General features: G+C 43.8%; 1 protein-coding gene across 5 annotated transcripts in view; it reads right to left on the bottom strand.

The window, feature by feature from the left end:
• Positions 1-5,724: 5,724 nt before the first annotated feature.
• NKTR (natural killer cell triggering receptor) overlaps positions 5,725-23,586 on the bottom strand; it is a 53,563-nt gene continuing 35,701 nt past the window's right edge. For 4 of the 5 annotated variants that reach the window (XM_019984096.2, XM_070776145.1, XM_070776147.1 and 1 more), the window contains 4 exons: positions 11,066-11,161; positions 10,623-10,679; positions 10,070-10,174; positions 5,725-8,548 (listed from right to left, as the gene is read on the bottom strand). In XM_019984096.2, the coding sequence (XP_019839655.2) occupies positions 8,461-8,548; positions 10,070-10,174; positions 10,623-10,679; positions 11,066-11,161 (346 nt within the window). In that variant the 3' untranslated portion in view covers positions 5,725-8,460. The remainder of the gene's footprint in view (positions 8,549-10,069; positions 10,175-10,622; positions 10,680-11,065; positions 11,162-23,586) is intronic. The other variant, XM_070776146.1, reaches the window with a different exon arrangement.

The following is a 23,586-nucleotide window of genomic DNA, read 5'->3' as shown; positions in this document are numbered from 1 at the left end:
AGCTGCGGCCCCAGAGCCTCAGGCGCGGCGGGCGGGGGGCGCGGGGCGCCGATTGGAGCCCGCGCGTCAGCTGGGGCCGCCGTCTGGACGCTTAAAGGGCCAGGCCGCCCTGCGCGCCGGCGGGGGCGCGGACACGCGTGGTGCGCGCCGTCCGGGTGCAGCCAGCCCCGCCTCGGGCCGCCGCGGACTCCGGCCAGGCCCCGCCGCTCCCATCCTAGAGGATGGTCCCTGGACTCACTCTCTCGCACCGAGCCCCCTTTCCGCCAGGAAGTTCATCCCAGAGTCTAACCTGGGAGCCCTCCAGATGCGCCACCGAGGTGGGGTCATAGGAGGAGGAGGCCCCAAAATGGGGAAGCTGGGCGCTCCCGCGCCCACCAACCAGTTACAGAAAAGGCTTACACCTGCTCCCCTGAGCGACCTCACACTGAGGGACTGAACCCAGCGTTGGGTTCAACCCAACCCAGTTGCTGGGTCACCATCCCCACCCTCTGCCCTGGGCTGCTCTGACCTGAGAGTGAGTCTAGGATCTCCAACTGAGCTGACCCCCCACCCCGATCCCAGGGCAGCTCAGGGTTTATGTTATTCTGTCTCCAGGACTTGCTTCTTGTCGATCCATACTGACCTGGTGGCTGCCTCTGGCGACACAGGGACGCCCAGGGCAGGAGATGGGAGAATGTGAACCACAGGTGCATTGATCAAATCCTTTCATGTGACAGACCCAGAGCTGGGAGAAGGCAAGACTAGAGGAGTGAGGGCCAGAGGCCCAGGTCCCACTGTGTCCCCTAGCTGTGGAGCTTGATGGCTGCTGAGAGGCCTTCCTGCTGTTTCTGCTGGAGAGATACAGCCAGGGCTGCGGAATGCTGCTCTGGCATGGATGCCAGTGGGGGCTGGGGGCTGGTTGTGCTGGCAAGAGGCTGCAAGGAAACACTGCCAGGCCAAGCAGGCCGCAGAGTGGGGACCACAGGACGGTAGGCCTCGCAGAGCCTAGGTGGTGGTTGGGCCATCATTGTGGAGAGGGCCACAATGTCATCTGTGTCATCATTCAGATGCTTCTGTTCCCCTACTCCAAGCTGATGGCTGCCCCACGTTTGGTCACTTTCACATTGCCCACATCCTGGCAGTACCACACTGTATCCCCCACCCTCTTCGCTCACACATGCACTTGTGCTTACACACCCGCCCATGCCTGGCTGTAGCAGTGTCCCCTGAGTATGCCTGCCACCTTGCTCATGAGTGGGCAGGGCCTCTGGGGCCAGTTCAGAGTAACTTGGTTCTGGATGCCAGAGAAGGAAATGGAGTAGAGGCCAAGATCCCAGGCAGGCGCCATCCCGTAGTCTGATGTCTGTCCTGTGAAACTGCAACGGCCTCCCGTGAGGCCAGGATTTAGGCCCTTAAGGCCGTTCCAGGGTCAGGGAGAAAACATCTCATGGGCAAAAATGGGGGTGACCAAAGAGTGCCAAGAGAAAGAGGAGGAAACCACATAGCTGGATGGAGGGTGAGATGAGACCTTGGTGGAAAAAGATGGCAAGAGAAGAAGGGGCACCGATGGGGGCCCATGCCCCCAGCGATGACCACACAGCAGATATTCTGCATCTCTGTGGCTGTGGTGGGTGAATTGACTCAGCTCCCAAAGGCCTCAAGCTGAGGCCAGGCCAGAGCAACCTGCATGTCTGACCAGCCCATCACCTCAGGGCTGCCTTCTGCTTCTTCCACCATCCCAACCCACTTCCTCATCTGACTCTGTGGCTCCCTTGCACAGGCCTGAGACGTGGTAAGAGAGGAACCGTGTATACCCATTGGTTGGCTAAGGACAGTGAAGGCAGAACAGGACAGATCTCACAGTCAGATACCAGCGTGAGGAGCCAAGGAAAGGTGAGGCTGGAGCAGCCTGCCTCACAAACTGGGAGGAGCCTGGCAGGCGGCTGCAAGGGACACTCTTGGGCCCATTTCCCAGCCAAGGTTTGGCAGGGGTTGTGGCCAGTGTGACCAAGGTAGGGATGCTGGCCCTTTTGGAATTGGTCTTGGTTGCAATAGTCAAGCCAAAGAAGGGGCTGGAGGTTGGGTGAGAAAGGAGGGAATAGGGGGCTCAGTCTTCCTGAAGACCTTAGCTGTTCCCATTTCTTCTCTGGCCTACAGCCCATCTACTGGGGGAACCCCAGGACAAGCCAGTTCTGGGAGGCTACTGGGACTTGGGTCACATGAGACATGGCAGGAAGGCACTGTCCGAAGAGCTGTCTGGTGGGCTCATGTGGGGCTGGCTCAGAGCTGAGGACTGAAAGCTGAGTAACGCTAGAGCAAAAGGAGGGAGAAGGCAATGGCACCCCACTCCAGTACTGTTGCCTGGAAAATCCCATGGATGGAGGAGCCTGGTGGGCTGCAGTCCATGGGGTCGCTAAGAGTCAGACACGACTGAGTGACTTCACTTTCACTTTCCACTTTCATGCATTGGAGAAGGAAATGGCAACCCACTCCAGTGTTCTTGCCTGGAGAATCCCATGGACAGAGAAGCCTGGTAGGCTGCAGTCCATGGGGTCGCACAGAGTCGAACACGACTGAAGCGACTTGGCAGGCAGCAGAGCAAAAGGAGAGGAAGGGTACTCCCCTGCACATGCCCCAAGGGAGGATACAGTTAAACATCTGCAGGGAACTAGAGGTGATTTGATGTAGCAGAATCCAGATTCTTGTCCTGTAGGAGTAGCCGGATGGAGATAGGCAGAATTGTTCTGTTCCCTTGGCCTTGAAAAGGTCCGTGCCACAGGATCTTCCTCTCAGGGTTGGTCAAGGCAGGCTTTCTGGAGAGTCCAAGGTGGGACAAGTTATTGGGGAGGGGGATCCCAGGCCAGAATCACATGCCACGGGGGCAAGTCAGGAGTTTGTGGAGATCAGGGCAGGGATGGATGATCCTCAGACACTCAGGACTGGGTGCTGGCAAGGTCAGCAAAGCCACACCCCTGCTTTTAGAAGCCAGCTCTGTGTTTTCTGCTTTTTTTCCCCCCACAACTTCCCTAAGCCTCTAGCCCTGAACTTCTCTCCCACGTTGGAGGAGGAACAGACCCAAAACGTGCTGGGGCAGCACTTGCGTGTGTCTGCACACAACAGGGTTTAGCCTCCCTAGGCGGGGCGTGGAGCTGCGTAACTGCAATGGGGGAGGAGTAGAGTGGGCAGTGCCAGAAAACAGAAAGGGACATTGCAGCATGGGGCTGGAGGGGTGGCAGGGAAGTTCAACTTACCCACTAGGTGTGGACCCAGGGCTCTGTAGGTTGAGGGAGCATTGATCCCTGGGTGGGGGGTTGGAGGGGAGTAGATCGCTCCTGTTCAGAGCTCAGCACTAATAGGCTACAGCTGTAGATGGTAGGGCCTAATTCAAACCAGCAGGTTGCCCAGTTCCCTCCAGCAGCATAAACGTCATGGCCTAGGCATTTAAGGCCTCCTTAGCAGCTTCCAGGATCCTCTCCCACCCTGCTGGTTCAAGGGGCCCTGGGCCTCTCACTAGTGACTGAGCCTGGCCCTCCTCATACTCTCCACCTGGAGGCAAGCACAGGAATTAATGTCCCTGAACCACTTCAACGTGTGCTTAGTTCTAAGCATTTAATCCTCACGACTCCTAAAATGGAGAAGTTATATTAATAACTACAAAGGTCAAACAATTTACCCAGTTACCCACCAAGAAGTGTCAGAGTGAAACTTGAACCCAAGCAGTCTGGCTCAGACCCCAAACCCTTAAGGGCTGTGCCACAGAAAGTTGCTCACAGAGATCCTTTACTCCTTCAAAATAAAATCAGATTGGGCCAGAGACATTGAGACCAGTGGGATCTTTCTCTGGGAATCTAGCCTGGTGGCAGAGGTTTTAGTTGCAGGAGGCCCTGGGTGACCAGAGACTGGGGATATGCCAGCCCAGAGTCCTATCCCCTGTGGGCTCTATGGGAGGCTGATTCATCTCCAGGATGGTCCGGAAAGGGATGCGCACTCCTGGTTTTCATGTCTGGTTGCACCCTCTTTCTGGGTGTGAGCTGAGAGACCAACAGTCTAAGGACTATTAGCCTCGCCTCACATTACGGATGAGTGTCAGGGCTCCAGATGCAGAATACAAGTGTTTGTGCTGAGCGCTCAGGTCACTTTTTTGTTTTTTTACCCTAATGTCCTCAGATCTCCAGGCTGGCTGGAGACACACCCTCCCCCAGCTAGTCTGGGTCCTGCAGACTGTGAAACTCAGCTAAGTCTGTAGAGCTGGAGTTCAATAGCTATAGAAGGTGAATGGTGGGGCCTGGGGTCTCCAAGAGGCAGAAGTGCTTGACCCCAAGCTTGGCATAGCCCCACTGCAGTCCTTCTGATTCACAGGGAGTAAAGGAGGCAGAAGCAATGGAGCACTCTGCCCTTACATTCTACTGAAATCATGCAAGAAAACAGTCCGTTAGAGCTTCCTGCTCCTTTGCGTGTTGCCCACGTAGGCCCTCCTTATCTCACGTTCCTCAGGCACTGGCTGAAGCTGCCCAGGGTCTGTCTACAAGCTGCCATCTTCCAGGGAACCAGCTCCTCCCCCCAACCTTTAAGCATCAAAGAACTTCTCCCTGCTGTGCACGAGTCCTCTTAGCATTCTGCCCAGTTCATTCTTCACAAGTCCCTCATGGGATTTAGGCGCTCACCTCTCTGAGCAGCAGCAGAGTGGATTCCCTCTCCTAAAGACCAGCCATCTGAGCCCAGTCTCTTCCCACATGAGCCATGGCTTCTGGGCCCCCTCCCCTGGCCACACAGTTTGTGTCACTCATTCTGCACTGGTGGAACCTCCTTTCTCTTCCAGTGATGCCTGGCCAGTATTCATGGTCAGTTATGAGGGGCATTTATTTCCCTTGAATCATCTTGCTAGCTAATTCAGCACAGTCAAAAGTCCTTAACACATTTCCTCCCAATACTGCCCAGCCGATCAAGATGCTATCAGAACATCAGTAAAGATCATGGTGCTTTCTAAAAAATAAACGACTCTAAAGGAACCTCACTTGGGGATTTCCCTACAGCAAACTGACTCTACAATTTTCTTTAAATTTTAAGGCAACACATCCAGATTTGACTGTTTTCAGGAACTACCTGACTTGGCGGTTTACTGTTAACTCAACTTTGGAAACTGAATCTCTGCCAATCTTACTGTGTGAGGTTATGTTGTATTCACTAAGAAAGTACAAATCCCTTTGAGTTCTGAGGAGAAAAAAGTTAATTGTACTTGCCCTGCAAATTCTCATGTGGATGCTAAAAATATCACAAGGAATATTTTCTCCCAGAGTAAGTGCTATGTGCTTGCTTGGTGAACCACTCTTAGGGAGGGAAGGCGGAGGCTGTAGGTGGCTTAGCAGGTAAACGTGCTGTCCCTGAGCAGCATCTCACAGATGGGGTGGGACACAGTCCCTTCTCTGCAAGGATATCTGTATGCAGGCCACCTCAGCTGGATGACAACTGGACCTGAAAGAAATCTGGGTTGGCAGGGGAAGCATGACCAAGCACCATCAATGGTTCTCTGCCTAGGTAAACATTCTGCCTGAAGTTGTCTCTAGCACCACCTCGTGCCCCACCACTAATACCCGGCCAGAAGAGGAAAATGAGCCACAGAGAGAAGAGATGAAATCTCTTCCCTGGCTGGTTCAGCAAAGAGACTCAATGCTTCCTTTTCCATTTCAGAAAGACTATTTGAAGTCTTGGTAAATAAAGAAGGATGAAACATGCTCAGACTCAAACTTAGACTAAGTATATAGTTTAATTTCTACAAGGCCTCCCTTTTAAGTTTTAGGGAATTTAAATGAAGTATATACAAATTAGACATTGCCAATATATACAAAAGTATTTTCTACTGTTTTTGAACAATACCAGCTATATTGTTTCATTTGCAATAAAGAGGACATTACAAAAACAGTCCAATAATGCATTTTCTGTTAAGAAGCACAATACACGATGTAATTCAATTTTATTAAAAAATAATTTAAAATACAGAACAATCCCCTTTAGGAAGAAAAGCTATTTCTGTAGTCCATTCAGTAAACACACAAGTTGAATGGTGCAGCTGAGGGCTGTTCTTTTCCATGGAGAAAACAAACGAGGCTTCTAGGGCTCACCTTTTGAGGATAAAATTCTACCCATAGCACAACCTGCAACGTTATTGCCTGTGGGAGGTAGAATTCTAAAACGCCCTTCCCTCTTTTCATGCCCCAAGCCCAGATACCTGTAAATATATCACTTCTGTGACTACATTCTATGGCACAGCTGACCTTATATAGGGACACTGTCTCACACATGAACCGTGATCTAATCACATGAACCTTAAAACAGAGGAGGAAGGCAGAGAGATCTGAAGCATGAGAAGACCCCGATGGGCCATTGCTGGTTTGGAGATGGAGGAAAGCGCACAAGGAGGAATGCGAGCAGCCTCAAGGAGCCGAGAGAGAGGACCCCAGCTGACAGCCAGCAAGGGACTGTATACTGCCAACAACCTGAATTAACCTGGAAGCAGATTTCTTCCCCAGAGCCTCCACAAAGGAATGCCACCCTGCTGACCCTTGATTTCAGCCTTGTGAGACCCTGAGCAGAGAATCCAGCCGTATCACGCTGGACTCATGAGCTACAGAACTGTAAGCTAAGAAATGAGTATTGCTTTAAGCTGCTAAGTTTGGGATAATCTGTTACACAGCAATAGAAAACTAATACACTGCCTAAAGGTAACTTTTCTTAACGTAATTAGATTTGGCAGTTTTGGTTTGAGTTCTAAATGCAGTTTTTTTCCACTGAATATTATTAAAGCAATATTCTCCTCTGCAGGCAACTTTTGAGAATGCTCATATGAATCACACATTGTTTTTTATTCACCATCAAGTGTTTGCTTGAGTCAGGTCCTACTTTCTAATGTACTCTCATCTGTCAACTTGGCAAACAATTGGCCACTTAACCCTGTTTATGAACCTTTTATAGGTGATGGTTGTAATACATCCAAGGTCACCCCTCCATCCATCAGGGGTGGTTAGATCCCTTCAACTGGGGGTTCTTTCCCACTTCCCAAGTATAGCAGGCAAGGGGTAGGATGGCACAAACTTCTGCATCAAATATCCAATATGAATTTCTTCTGCATAACTGGATAAAACTGGCACTAAGGTGATTAAGTACACTTGGGGAAAAAGCTCAAACTGAAGATAAAAAAACACAAAATCTCACCAGTTTTTATAGGTCAAATCATTTTTACAGGAACCACCCAAGACACTGAATATGTGTAATCTATGCAATACTGCACACCCTGATTTCCTGTCTGTCGTCATAGGCTTACCCATCTCACACAAGGTTTCACTGCATCACTGCAGGCCACTGAAACAAGGGAACAAGCTGGCGGGTGCTAAGGACCGTTCAACTGCTCTTACATCTCTTACTTGAAAGGCTTTAAAGTAAAGCCCTGAAAAATGTGTCCAAAATGGTGGCAGGTAGATCTTAGTGTTACTTTTGAAGTCCACTCTCCATTCAACTCTTCCAGGCATCAGTTCTGGGCAGCATACCCAAGTGGTTACACAACCCTGTGCCAATCCTGCCTGCTCCACGGCCCGCAGCCCACACCTGTGCTTGAGAGAAGCTCTCCAAATAGTTAAAGTGAATACAGCTTACAATGAACCCTACTTGGTGCCAATGAACTTTTTAAAAATTTATTTCTCTCTCTGATGGAATTCTAATGTATAATATATAAGAATAATGCACCAAAAGTTACCAAGCACCAGAGCATAAACTGGAATAGAACTTTTTTTTTTTTTAAACAAACTGAACTTCTAATAATATTTATTAAAAAAGCACATGAAACATTAGGGCTACAGAGACAGTGCAGATATTTATAGTTAAGGCTGATCTATTCTTTTTAACCTCACCCGCCAGCCTGAAATAAGACAGTGGGCTGTATTATGACCACGTTCTTGATCCTCTGAAACAACAAAGAAGAAAGGAGCCACTGCCTGGTTACCATCAGTATCAGTTTTGGGTGGTTTGTTTTTAAGAGCACACATGAATAAGACTGTGTAATTGGTATGGAAGTATTTGGCCTCCTTTCACAGTTCTCCTTCAGTTCTATGCTTGGGCAGCATAGATGCTAAAACCTTAAAAATGGGCAAAAAGAATCTGTATTCTAAGAAATATATGAGACAAATCATCTATCTAAAATAATATTGCAAATTATACTTAAATTTCATGATTTCTTGATTCAAGAAAAAGAAATTAATTTCCATAGTTGGCTACTGTAAAATGTGGCATACAAATATTTTAAGGAGACATATCTGTATTTTAAATTCTATGCACATGTAAATAAACAAATAACAATTAAGAAGTGTCTATTTTTCAAATTCATCTCTAATACTGAAACAGAACAACAGACTGCCATTAAGTTTCTTAATTTTTTAAGTTACCAGGTATTTACACATAAGATATAATTCATATAAAAAAAAGGGGACACTTTCAACTATATCTGCTGCTTTCACTGGGACTTCGGTGATGAGAGTAACTTCGGTCACTTTCACTGTCAGAGCCATAAGATCTACAACTCCTGTATAACAAGACAAAACAAATATACAAATATCTTTTAACTCTCAACCCTTTTGAATTCTTGTTGAAACTTCTTTTTTGATATAAGGGGCTTGAAAGCAAGTGACTCGAGGAGGCACAGCATAGTGGGTAGAAAAGTACAGTACTGACCATGACAACACTGTGGACTTTTCAAAGATGTTAGTGACAGATGGTGGTAATATCAAGGCGTAAATAAAGAAATAGCACTTCCTGTGGAATTACTTGAAATCCACTCAAGGAAATGAGAATAATTTTCCATGTTACCCAAAATGAACATCAATATTTAATTAGACTGAAGAAGGGGAAAAAAGGCCAACAAGAATTCATTAAGACAAGGAAATCAAAATCAAATCAAAATGTGAGCCCAATGAGGGGTGAGGTGGGGCAGGGATGGGACCACTGGGACAGTGAGTGAAGAAGACTTTGGTAATGGTCACCATTCAGTTATTTTGGGAAAAATATCCACAAAGAGCCAGTCACTTTGCTAGATGCTAAGGGCACACACACAGCGGACTAGTGTTCCCTGGGCTCAAGGGTAGTCTGGAATAGAGGGTAGTAAGATAAATAAAACACACAGCAGGGAATATATCTCAGGATGAGCAGTCAGGAAGGGCTTCCCAGGGGCAGTGAGTGGGTTATTTCAAGAGGCGTGATGGGAGATGGTGAAATGGGCATGTGAATCTCTAGGCAGAAAATAAAGGTTCCAGAATGTTAGTGCAGGGAACACAGAAAAGCCCAAGCTGGAGTTGGTAGGTGGAGAGGCCTCCATGCAATACTCAGGAGCATGGTGGACCTGCCCCTAAGGTCACTGGGGTGTACTTGAAGAGTTTCAAATAAGGGAGTGTCTGTATCACACTGAAATTCTGTAAGCACCACTGACTGTAACCGCAAGGCACGGGGGCAGAGCAGTGGTGGTGAGGGAGGGCAAGACCAGAAGCCACCAGGAAAGAGATACACAAAAAGTAACCAAAAAGACTTCTGCAATAACTATATGTTATATAAAACATATCTATGAATATATATTAACACATAAAAGACATTTTTAACCATATAAGCCACAAATCCTGCTACTGAAGCAAGTGACTATGACATTTTATTACATATTACAAAAAAAATACTACCTTTTTAAAATTTAAAACACTGACAAATTGGCTGTTATTTCTAGCAAGTAACCGTAAAGAATGGGCCACAGTTTGAGTGGTCTTCTCTCTCTATTCCTTCCAAAAGAAATCTTTGTCCAAGGATATGTGAATATTTAAGAATGCACTTTAGATTTAAACATGTTTAAATGTTTAATGTTTAAACACAACCAATAAACACTACCCAGCAACTCTTAATACAAAGCCCACTTTCAGTAACTGCCTCTGGACTGAAGAAATTCAAGAAGAGAAAGAAGAATTTCTGTCCTTAGAAGATGATGCTTTCTCTGCTATAGCAGTCTATCGCCCCATACCCCAAGTGCCCGCAATAACTTACAGTGCTTGAGAGAACAGAGACCCACCTGGATCGCCTATTGTAGCTTCTGCCTCGGTGATAACTGTCACTTCTCTGGCTTCTACTTCGGCTCCGACTTCTGCTATAGTAGCTATCGTAAGTGTAGGACCTGCTTTAACAGCAATAACAAACACTAAATTTTCCCATTCAAATATTCATATACTCCCATTTCTTTTTAGGTTCTTAAGTGTCCTCATAGAACACGGGCACTATATGACAGAATGAAGACATTATGTGCATAACACGTACTGGAAACATTTAATAACTGCTCCAAATCCGACTTACCACATTAAACAGAAAAACGTTAATTTCTTTTTTGCATTGAAAAATATCACAAAGTTGACACTGAGTTAGTTCAATTGAATCTGGTGCATCTTATAGGCAATTATAGTCAATAAACCCCTGCCATTACAATTTGACATCAACTATCACTTTTGACACTAGAGAAAAATGGGTCAACAAATAAAAACTGTTTTAAAAAGTCAAAGACATGTTTTCCCATGAAATACAACACCTTTAAAAAGGGAATTAAGGGGTGGTTTCCCAGGCCCTGTCCATACCTGGACCGGCTGTGAGGATCATAGGAGCTGCTCCTGGATCTGCTCCTGCTGGACGTCCTAAGAGTAACCACATGAGGGACCATCAATTTGTGGATCAGGACAGGCTACATAAAAAATCTAGGCATTTATTTACCCATTAAGGAGAAAACACAATGAAATCCAGCAGCTATATTTATTTCATTTCTCATATTAAAAGCATACTGGATTTTTTTTTTTTAAAGCCTGTTGGGTTTCACAGGAAAGGTTTAAGTTTTACACAATTCTTCTATGAGGTGCACATAAAGAAAGTCACTGGGAAAAGAACTGGGTGGGGAAGGGGAAGACAGGTGGGACACTGGTTTGGTATTGAGCAATGACAAGACCCTTTTCAACAGCTACTCCACTCTGCCTGTGCAGGGAGATAGACTGGAAACCACATTGTAGGGTGGGATTCACGAGGTCACCTATGACTTTTGTAACTGCGGTAGGAACTGCTCCGGCTCCTTGTGCGGCCTCTGCTATACCACCCTCTGCTCCGACTTCTAGAGTAGCTTCTTGATCTACAATTAAGAGTGGAAAAAATATAATTATATTAACTCATTATGCTGTTAAGATTAATTACTAGTAGGGCAGGAGTGGGAAAACCCAATAGAGGAAAGGTCTTTGGAAAGGTCTCTCATAAACTCCTCACAGCAGGTATGACAAGAGATGGCTAATGAGAGTTTAAACTGAACAGAATGAAATAAATAAAAAACAGAAAAGGCTGATACAGGTATGTTCACAGGAGCCGTTTCTGTAATACCAGCAAAAGGAAACAACCCAAATCCTTATTAACAGCAGAATGGGTTTTAAAACAATTCACAGATATATACTGAAATATCCTAACGTAGGAAAATTAACTACATTTACATGTATCAACACAGTTAAATCTTGGGAACATAATGTTGAGTGAAAAAGGCAAATGTAGAACATCTATACATATAAAAAAAGGATTCTATTTGAAAACAACAAAAAACATTATATATAGATAGAAACATTTATAGAAAGACAACAAAGAAAAACAAGAATATTATAACAGAAGTTTAGAATAATATTTAACTCTTGGAGAGAAGAGAGAAAGTAGGGTAGCTTCAGGTTGGGCTCTATTATGTCAAAGCTCTATTTTTTAAGATAGAAAATTATTTTCTATACCTTAATCATTTGTATGTTTTATACCTCAATCATTAAAAAATTTATACCTATTTAATATTTAATAAAACAAACAAGAAACTTAATGCAAATTTGCCCCCACCCTGCATTCACTTGGCTCCCAAACCTTTTCCTCTTAGTTTGTACCTGTCATTCAGGATCAGAATAACCCTGTGTATATGCTCCTTACGTAATATCTTTACAGGTTGTAGTTAGTATATACTTACGTTCTGGAAGACAGGTGCAGTTTATTTGCAAAGACATTCTATTCTCATAAGATTCTAGTCATTTACTCAAACAATTACAGGGTAACTCTGTGAGGTGGCTAAAAGATGAGTAGCAAACAGTCCTTGATTCCACCAAGTTCACAGGCCAGAAGGGGAGTCAGGCCCGGGTGGGTAACCAAAATAGGGAGGCACAGTTCAGCTATCTCAAATCTACCACCTGTGAGCTGCTCAACTTAAGAGCAAAATTCTCAGCATTTCTGAAATGAAACACTACCCACTCCAAATGCAGGGGTAGGAAGGAAGATGACAGTGACCAGAACCACCAACAGCTCAGAGTTATCGGAGGGTGAATGCCAGGTAGACAATGAGCAGACAGCAGCAGACTGCAGAAGCTAAACAGGCACCTGCATCTAGAATATGAACCCAGAGAGAAAAGGCCAGAATTCACCAGCTCTCTGGGGCTTGCCGTGAATCAGAGCCCGAGGAAGAAGAGAAGCCCACACTCAAGCAGTGTTGGGGGCCAGAGTGAGGTACTCCGCCCATGGCAAAGGTCATGAAGGAGGCTCGACATACGCAAAGGCGGGATCGAGCCTCAGGAGTCCCCCTGGAAATCCTCGAGCGTCTACCCCATAACCAGAGCCTGCCTACTTTACTACTTTGTGCTCTTACCTACACCTCTGACTTTACGGGGGGCTGTCCCCCACCACCTCTTTCGGAGAAGGAGTTAACTTAGAGCTCCAGTTTATAATAATTCCTGGGCGTGATAAGAGTGTTTTAACCTACAAACTCCTCTGAAGGTTCTCTGGCCTGCCTGACAGGCTCGTCCGGCCACATGTGATTGCTCACAGCCTCCCAACCGTGAGAGGCACGAGATGCTTTAAACCCTCTAAAAACAGGTTCTTTAGAGAAGTTAGAAAACTATTAGTATAAGTATAATGGGCTGATTAGAAATTGTGTTGGTGAAGGGTTTTTCATTTGTTGAGCCAATGTTTGTTGCTAAGTCTCCACATCCCCTGCCCTTACACACATTAATGAATATATAGAATTAACCTTTGATATTAATCACGTTAGACCTTAGGCTAAGTAAATTCTTTCCTTAACTAAAACCCACTACACCCTCACCCTGTAGGAATGTAACTTTATTTGGGTGGCCTCTGTTTTGAGAATAATCAGCCCTGGAGAAATAAGTGTCCTGATTGACTGACTGCTGTCACAAGGAGAGGGTCGTAAATTGTCAGCAGGCCCCCCCTGGCCAGAAGATGATGTAACACCCCTAAGACCTCTGTATACATTTGTATGAAGCACCTGACTTTGATAAAAGTCAGGACTGCTGTCCCCACGTGACTTTTGTATAACATCGCAGTGTATAAAAACAGACTCTGGAAAATAAAGAATTGGGATCAGTTTCTCGAAATACTGGTCTCCCCATGTCGCTCTCTCTCTCACTCTGGCTGAGTCTCCATCTGGAGCGCGGAACCCACCATGCTTACTAATTATGCCTGGGCTTCTAAGATCCGACCGGGGAGGCCTCAGTGTCTCCTCTCCTTCGGGAGAACGGAAGGACGCCTGCGGCCTATGTAAGTGGTGCAAACTTCTTGTCTTGAAGTTTTATTGGTCTCCCGCGTAAACCAAGCTACTCAGCCTCTTTTCTCCACTGAATTTTCCTACTGAGCTATCCTTATTCTATTACTCTTTATATCTTTAATTAATATCTAATTGAAGCTATCGTATCCTGATCTTCGCCTATGCCGTCTCTCCTTCGAGTACCCTGGATCAGCCGGGGCTGGTCCCCGGCAGGTGGCGCCCGAGACAGGGATTTTCGAAGGTAAGCTCCCCAAAGCAATCAGAGCCATCAGCCCTATTGCTCCCCATTCTCGGAACAACTGGGTCACCAGCCCTCTTGTTCCCCCACGGAGCAGTTTGGGTCACCAGCCCTACTGCTCCTCCCTTGGAACAGTTTGGGCGATCAGCCTACTGTTCCTCCCCCGGAACAATCTGGGCCATCAGCCCTATTGTTCTTCCAATGTTCGGGACGGCTAGGACCCCACTCAAGGGTGCCGCGGACCCCCCTGTAGGATAGACAGGGCGAGAGGAGTGGGAAGTGTTGAAAGTGTTAAAGAGTTAGAGTTAGAGAGAAAAAATGGTTTCTGAAGTTAAAAGGCCAAAGAAAAGCCTGATCTTTTGAAAGCTAAAAGCTTTATCTTCTATTATGTTTAACTTTCTGACATGGATAACACTGAAACTAAGAATGGCAACTCTTTATACAAGTAATCTGAAACTGTTAAAGAAGTTACTGTTAATTTAGATACTTGGGTGAAGGTGAAAAAAAACAACTAAACACTTATCCTATAAATATGATTAAAAATGTTCTGGATCCTCGTCATGAGGCTGTGGGGATGACCTATGGGAGAGGCTATAGCGGTGGATGGTAGTGGGTCTCCACCTTCTGCGCAGATCATATTTTCTGCCATTGACAAGGAAGAGGAGGGACACTGTGCTCTACCTCCCGAGGAGTGAGAGGGCTTACAGGAGGCTGCGGCCGGGCGCCCTGGCGAGCCCCCTCTCCCTCTACACAAACCTTTAAAAATTTGTCCAACAATTTCTGATTTAAGGCGACTACTCCACCTCCGCTTGCACCTCCCAGGGCCTAAAAATTCCCCAGTTTACATCCAAAGTCTCCCAGAGCATTGCCTAAAGTTGAAAAAGATAAAAAAGTTTTATTTTTAAACAAAGCAGCTTTTAAAAAATACACAATATACAGAGCCTGCTCCTTGCAGAAAACCCCCTCAGGGGGGCCTCACCCAAGCAAAAAAAAAAAAAAGAGAGAGAAAAAGAAAAAGAAAAAAGAAAAAAAGTGAAAAAGAAAAAAGGAAAGAAAATAGAGAAAGATCTAAAGATAGAAAAAGAACTAAAGAGTGAAAAGGAGAGAGGAACGGAGGAGGAAGAAATCAGGGAATGCAGCAAGATAGAAAAAGGAAAAAAGGAAGTTAGAAAAAGAGATACAGAGAGAAAGAGAGGGAGGAGGAAAGAAAAAGTTAGAGAGAAAGAAAGTAAAGGAAAAGAAACGAAAGAAAGAGAAGACAGTAAGAAGGAAGAAGGGAGAATGAAAGAGGGAAACAAGAAGGAAATGATAGAAAGTAAAAGAGAAGAGAAGAGGAAGGAAAAAAGATAGAGTGAGGGAAAGAAAACTTGAGAAAGATTTAAAGAGTAGAAGGAAGAAAAAATCAGCAGAGGAGAGAGGAGAGGACTTACAGGACACTGTGGCCAGACGCCCTGGCGAGCTACCTCCCCCTCTGCGCAAACTTTTAAAAAAGCTTATCTACCACTTTCTGATTTGGGGCGATAGCCGCCGCCTCCGTTTGCGCCTTCCAGGGCCCAAGAGTTCCCCACTTTGCCCCCAAAGCCTCTCAAAGTGTTGCCTAAGCCTGAAAAAGATAAAAAGTTTTTTAAACAGTGGAGCTTTTAAAACAGACTGCATGCACAATATGCAGACCCCTCAGGGGGGTCTCACCCAGGCTAAGAGAAAAGCCAAACGGTAAGGGGATTTAGCAACAATATTAACCCTTGACGAGGTTACTCCAATTCCAACGGGAGTGGCTGGCCCCCTACCTGAGGGCATTGTAGGACTTGTGCTAGGGCGTAGCTCGCTTTCTTTAAAAAAAAAAAAGAAGAAAGAAAGAAAGAAAATAAATAAATAAGTAAATAAAAAGAAAAAGAAAATTTCGGTGGTGTATGGTGTAGTAGATTCTGATTATATTGAGAAATTAAAGTTTTGACCTCACCGCCTACTAAAACTGTGCAAATTAATAAAGGTCAAAGAGTAATACAGCTATCAGACAGGAAAAAACCTTGACTTCTCAGGCTAGGAGCCACAGAACATTTGGATTTAGTGATCTAGCCTTTTGGGTGCAGGAAATTACAGCTCCAAGGCCTTTAAAAGATCTTTTAATTCAAGAAAATAAACTGTCAGGGCTATTAGACACAAGAACAGACGTCACTTAACATTGCTGGGAAAGACTGGCCCAGTTCCTGGCCCAAATGAGTTGGTGAGATTAGAGAAAGTGGTATGCGGGGTGAGAATGCTGTAAAAAAAAAAAAAAAAAGGGTGAGGGAGAGTTTAAAACCTTGTAAGAGTAGTGAGTTCCCTGTTGCTGGAAGTATTCAAGCAAAGATTAGATGGTTGCTTGTCATCTAAAAAGCTATAGACCAGATTTAGGTTACAAAACAAAAACTGGAGAAGCTTATAAAGATGTTGTGCAACACCTCTTTACTTGCTTCTCATATTTAGGTGTGCCAAAAGTTTTAAAAAACTGATAATGCCCCTTTGAAGCTGTGGAGAGATTGTTTACTAACTTTAAATGATTTCCAAAAATTATTAGGGGACATTAATTGGATATGCCCACATTTAAAACTGACTACTGCAGATTTAAAGCCTTTATTTGATTGCTTAAAAATTGATCCTAATTCCAGTTCTAAGAGAAAGTTGACTAATGAGACAGAGTTAGCTCTTGTTGAAGTGTATGAGACTTTAAATGATCAGTTAATTAAGATTAATATTACCAAAAGATGAGATTAAATTATTCTTGCCACAAAACATACACCTACAGGGTGCTTATGACAAAAAGGCCCATTGGTTCCATCTACCAGTGACCCCAAGAAAAATAGTTTTATCTTATCCCAGCTTGGTGGCACAATTAATTATAAAAGGAGGAAAAAAGAAGTGTGGAACTTTTTAGAAAATAAGTAGCAAATATAATAATTTCACTCAATAAGGATCAACTGCAAGTCTTTTACAAAATAGTGATGATTGTCAAGTTGCCCTGATAGATTTCAGGGGTCAAATTTTGTTTCATTTGCCCTCAAGCCCCCACAGTAGTTAAAAGTTCAAAAATGTTAGATTGGCAGTTTGAAGATACCTGTGGAACTTTCCAACCCTACGTAGTTCCTACGCTCCCCTTTACCCTATGGGGGAGGGACATGCTGTCTCAAATAGGAGATACTCAGAGAAGGGTTTTCTCAATTTCTTAGTTATCAACAGGCTGTACAATTAACAATACTATATATATTATTATAAATACATAATATAAATATATTTGCCTAATTGCAGTTTGCCTAATTAGATATGGGTATAAATAAAATATAATAAAGGTATATCTAATTCTATTTATAGATCTATACTTAATTAATTTGTATATAATTAATATGTATAGTATATATGCATGTTATACATGTACTGTATAATCAAATGTATATTGCAGTAATATAATGTGTGTGGCTGATATTAATTGGTATGGATTGATGTGCTGTGATGATATATGTTCTATATACTGTATAATTATATATGTGTGACATGTATTATTGCAGTACATTGGTTTGTGTTGGTTGGTATTAGCTGTGTACGTGTTGTATTGCTGTAATATATATTAATTAACATATTAATTATAAAGATTAATTCAAGTACATTGATTATGTCAATAAGTTTATACTTGTTGCCATGTATAAATACACATATAAATACATTTTGCATTTAGATATATCTGTATACCAAAATGAGATAAGGAGGTTATGCATTTATTATTTAAATTTATACAGAGACCTAAACTAAACATTAGACCTAAATTAACATATCCCAAAATTTTAAATGTAAATTTTAAAAATTAAATTGACAACTGCTTGACAATTCCTTTGCCATAAAACCCCCATAGGTGTAATTGGGGTAGCCAGACAAAAAATTGGTTTTATGGCAAAACGGCCCCCTAGAATGGGTCCATCTCCCCGCCCAAGCTAAAAAGGTAGCGGCTTCTTATCCGGGATTGATAGCTACTTTGATATGAAAAGGAAAAAAGTGGAACATTGAATTATTTGGTAAAGAGCCATCAGAAATTGTAATTCCATATAATAAGGAACAACTTGATGCTCTTCTAATGTTTGATGAGGACTGGCAGATTGCCGTAGGAAATTATTTTGGTCAAAATTTTTGCATCATTTACCCTCGCATGTTTTGCTGAATTTTATATCCAGACATCCAGTTATTTTTCCTGTCAGATGTAAACAATCTCCTATTCCAAATGCTCAAATAGTTTTTACTGACGGGTCAACAAATGGTAAAGCCTCCATAGTTACTAAAAATCACCAAAAGGTTTTAGAAACACGGGAAACTTCAGCTCAAAGAGCTGAAATAACAGCAGTCATAGAGGCTTCTGCTATGTTTGCAGATGAAGAATTTACCCTTTATTCTGATTCTCAGTATATTGTCAGGTTGTTTCCACACATTGAAACTGTGGTTTTTGTCTAAAAATAAAACTACCATATTTCATTTGTTAACTAAATTACAGCAACAAATGTGGAAAAGAAATAAAATATTTTTCACTGGACACATTCGGGCTCATTCCGGATTGCCCGGCCCTTTCAATGCCTTTAATGTTTTGGCTGACTTAACCAGAAATACAGTAGCTACTGTGATTGAGGAGGCCAGAGCCTCTCACTCACTTCATCATCAATATGCTGCTGCCTTAAAATATCAATTCCAAATTCCCAGAGAAACTGCTAGGGAGATTGTGCGTTCTTGCTTATATTGCCCCACTGTTTATAATAGTCTACCTACGGGAGTTAATCCTCGCGGTCTCAAACCTAACGTACTCTGGCAAATGGGTGTAACTCATGTCTCTTCATTTGGAAAACTGTCCTTTGTTCTTTAACTGTAGACACCTTTTCTCATGTTATTATTGCAACTGCTCATACAGGGGAAGCAATTAAAGATGTAATACAACATCTCTTTACTTGTTTTTCATATTTGAGCCTGCTAAAAGCTCTGAAAACTGACAATGCTCCTGCTTACATTTCTAAGTCTTTTCAGGAATTTTGTTTACAGTTTCAAATTAAACACAATACAGGCATCCCTTATAATCCCCGGGGACAAGCCATTGTGGAAAGAGCACATCAAACATTAGAGCTTCAAATTCAAAAATTAAAAGAAGGGGAGTTTAGGTATAGTTCTCCCCATCAAATCTTGCAACTTGCTCTTTTTGTAATAAATATTTTAAATGCCGATTCCGCCGGAACTACTGCAATGCTTTGCCATTGGTGCCCAGAGCAATTGAATGCAAAGCCATTAGTCAAATGGAAGGACCTCCTCTCCGGACAATGGAAGGGTCCTGACCCATTATTAACTAGCAGTCGAGGATGTGCTTGTATTTTTCCACAGGACGCAGATTCACCAATTTGGGTTCCAGACAGGCCAGGTTCGCGGCGCGCACTCGCTTGCCCCGCCCACTAGGCAGCTCTCGCCTCTGCGCCTCCAGCCTCGCCCCGCACCCTCCTCGCTGCACCCCGCGACCTAGAGCAAAGAAGTTTGTGCAGCGAGTGAGGGCCAGAGAAGAGAGTGCACCCACAAAGTGCCGTCCAGACCAGCGCGGCGCCGGCCAGCAGGGGAGACAAGATAAACATCGAGATCCCGGCGAGACTGACAGGGCAGCTGCAGCGTGAACTCCAACCAGAAAATAATTCTACTTATTCTGTTTTAGCTTATCCACCCTTGCCTAATGTTTTCCTTTTTACTAATGACTCCAACAAACTTAATGTAGGCATGAATTATTCAGGTGGACCTAACGTAGTGACTTGTGAACAATGTATGCTTTCATCTTGTTTAAGCCCTCAATGTAATGTTTGCTCCTTTGTGGTGTTACAATGCCCATCCTATCTTATGGTGCCTGTATGATAGCTATGGTCTTACTGTGTTACAACAACTGCAGGATTTAATGCGATCGCGACAGTTTGTGGTCTTGCTTATCCTAGGAATATCAGCTTTGATAGCAACAATTACTTCTGTTACTGCGGCAGCAGTATCATTGACTCAACAAGTGCATACGGCCCAATATGTTGATGCTATGTCTAAAAATGTCTCTTTAAGTCTAGCAACTCAGGAAGCTATAGATAGGAAATTAGAGATGAGAGTAGACGCCTTAGAAGAAGCAATTATGCATATTGGGACTGAGTTACAGGCTTTAAAGGTGAAGATGGCTTTGACATGCCACGCTGATTACAGGTGGATATGCGTGACATCTTTGAAGGTAAACGAGACAGATTATGAATGGGAAAAGATTAAAAATCATATCTCAGGTGTTTGTAACAGTTCTGATATTGGCCTGGACTTAGGGAAACTTCATAATCAAATACAGACCTTGGAACACTCTCAACTGGATTTTACCGCCGCTGGAGCAGCTAATGACTTTTTTCACACCATCTCTAACTTTATTTCTGGAAAAAATATTCTGTCTAATATCCCTAGTCTCTAATCCTACTTCTCATAATCATTCTTCCTTGTATTGTCAGGATTCTCTGGCAGAGCATTCGGAAGCTCGCGACTGAGCTGCATCTGGTTGTTTTAAGAAATAAAAAAGGGGGAGATGTTGGGGGCCAGAGTGAGGTACTCCGCCCATGGCAAAGGTCATGAGGAAGGAGGCTCGACATACGCAAAGGCGGGATCGAGCCTCAGGAGTCCCCCTGGAAATCCTCGAGCGTCTACCCCATAACCAGAGCCTGCCTACTTTACTACTTTGTGCTCTTACCTACACCTCTGACTTTACGGGGGGCTGTCCCCCACCACCTCTTTCGGAGAAGGAGTTAACTTAGAGCTCCAGTTTATAATAATTCCTGGGCGTGATAAGAGTGTTTTAACCTACAAACTCCTCTGAAGGTTCTCTGGCCTGCCTGACAGGCTCGTCCGGCCACATGTGATTGCTCACAGCCTCCCAACCTGAGAGGCACGAGATGCTTTAAACCCTCTAAAAACAGGTTCTTTAGAGAAGTTAGAAAACTATTAGTATAAGTATAATGGGCTGATTAGAAATTGTGTTGGTGAAGGGTTTTTCATTTGTTGAGCCAATGTTTGTTGCTAAGTCTCCACATCCCCTGCCCTTACACACATTAATGAATATATAGAATTAACCTTTGATATTAATCACGTTAGACCTTAGGCTAAGTAAATTCTTTCCTTAACTAAAACCCACTACACCCTCACCCTGTAGGAATGTAACTTTATTTGGGTGGCCTCTGTTTTGAGAATAATCAGCCCTGGAGAAATAAGTGTCCTGATTGACTGACTGCTGTCACAAGGAGAGGGTCGTAAATTGTCAGCAGGCCCCCCTGGCCAGAAGATGATGTAACACCCCTAAGACCTCTGTATACATTTGTATGAAGCACCTGACTTTGATAAAAGTCAGGACTGCTGTCCCCACGTGACTTTTGTATAACATCGCAGTGTATAAAAACAGACTCTGGAAAATAAAGAATTGGGATCAGTTTCTCGAAATACTGGTCTCCCCATGTCGCTCTCTCTCTCACTCTGGCTGAGTCTCCATCTGGAGCGCGGAACCCACCATGCTTACTAATTATGCCTGGGCTTCTAAGATCCGACCGGGGAGGCCTCAGTGTCTCCTCTCCTTCGGGAGAATGGAAGGACGCCTGCGGCCTACGTAAGTGGTGCAAACTTCTTGTCTTGAAGTTTTATTGGTCTCCCGCGTAAACCAAGCTACTCAGCCTCTTTTCTCCACTGAATTTTCCTACTGAGTTATCCTTATTCTATTACTCTTTATATCTTTAATTAATATCTAATTGAAGCTATCGTATCCTGATCTTCGCCTATGCCGTCTCTCCTTCGATCAGCCGGGGCTGGTCCCCGGCAAAGCAGGAATGGTCTGAGGGATGAGGAGAGCCAGCAGAGTGCTTCCAGAAGGACTGAAAACATGCCCTGGCACTGGCCATGCAGAAATACCTGAAAATCTTAAGTCAGCTGAGTGAGATGAGAGGAGGAAGGCACAGACTACATACTGCAAGCAATTTAAGAGTAAGTGGGAGATGGTTATTATAGATGGTAAATGTTATTTCCTATTTTTAAAGAAATCTGGGTAAGTGAAAAAAAAACTAGGAAGAAAAAAGTTAAAGATTCTTAGTCTATTTCAAGTTAAAGTGATGAAAATCAAGCACAAAATCCTTTAGGATATGAGTAAGAGACAGTGAGGTAAAAACCATGAAAAGTTTACAAGAAAAGAATACAAATTAGTTATTAACTTCATACCACCATCACTTTTTTCAGTTGTAAAAATGCTCATTCTCTGCATTATCCAGTCTATGTCAATGACAAAAGTTAGATGTAACTTGAACCAAAAATCAATCAATCAATCAAAAGATGATCACTTTTTTACCATTTCCTGCCCCCTGAATAAAGATCAACTAGATGCATGTCTTGGGGCAGCCAACTTGGTCTCTCTGGCCCTCACCTTCCACTCGTATAAAATGGAGGGTTAAATTACTGATTTCTAAATCCTACATATTCCATAAATGTTCCAGGAGCCCCCACGAGAGATCCCACCCATGACAAAGGTCATACAGAGAAGACCTGACAGGCAAAGGCAGATCAGGACTCGAGGGATTCCCTGGACCTGCTTGAGCATCTACCCCGAAACCAAAATCTGTCTGTCTACTGTTTACTATATTATGCCTTTCAACCACTCTTCTGATATTAGCAGGGGGCTATCCCCGACCACCTTTCTCTCGAGAAAATCAACTTAGGACTCTAAGTTAATAAGTCTCCTGGGCATGAAAGGAATACTTCTATTCTAACCCCTCTGTTGGCATTCTAGCTTGCTTCACAGGTTTTTCCTTACTCTTACAACTAACGCACATGATTGTTCACAACTTCCCAACCATGAAAGGCACGGGAAGCCTAAACATTCTAAAAGTCCTAATGGGCACAGAGCCCTTTAAGGGGTGAAAAATTATTAGAATAGTACTGGTAAAGGGCTTCATTATTGGGCCAATGCTTGCTGCCAAGTTCCCATATCCCTTATCCCTTGTGCACCTGGGAGTGCATTAGTTAATGTAGTTGCAATGTAAGAAAAACAAGTAGTAGCCTTGGTATTAACCACATCAGACCTTTGAGCTAATAAGTTCTTTCCTTGTTGTGACCCACTGTACCTTTGCTCCATGAAAATATAACTGTTTAGTACTTTCTGAGGCTGACACAGATTAGAAATATAAAGTAAAAACACTTCAAGGGAAAACAAGTTTTCTGGTTGATCAACCTTTTATCAAAAAAGGGTCATAAAATGTCAACAGGCCTCCAGGCCAGAAGATAATGTACATAGCATAAGACCCTTGTTTATGGAAAGGCATACAGAAAAAAACCCTGGTTTCGATAAGGGCAAAACTGCTGGAGTGTTTGGGCTGACTCTGCATGACCTTGCATCTTTCATTTTCCTCTATGTACAAGTCAGGGTATAAAGCTCCTTTTGAAAATAAAGTTATGGGCCTCGCTCACTGAAGCTTGGCCTCCCCGTGTCATTCATTCGCCGATGCCGTTCATCTTGAGGGTATCCCTGGACTCTGCTGAGGCTGGTCCCCAGCAGTAAATGCCAAGATTCCCTTCTAAGGTATGACTGATAGCAGAGAGTGGGCTTACACCTTTAAAGATGGAGACTCTGTCCCTTATCATGGCAACGCATTGCAAATACCAGGGAGCTTTAACTAACAGCAATAGTTGTTTACCCTGAGCCCAAACTTCTTCCCCTGAA

Source organism: Bos indicus, chromosome 22 (assembly GCF_029378745.1).
Source record: "Bos indicus isolate NIAB-ARS_2022 breed Sahiwal x Tharparkar chromosome 22, NIAB-ARS_B.indTharparkar_mat_pri_1.0, whole genome shotgun sequence".
Taxonomy (NCBI): domain Eukaryota; kingdom Metazoa; phylum Chordata; class Mammalia; order Artiodactyla; family Bovidae; genus Bos; species Bos indicus.
Note: the sequence above shows the minus strand (reverse complement) of the source record. Positions and strands in the feature narration are given on the sequence as shown.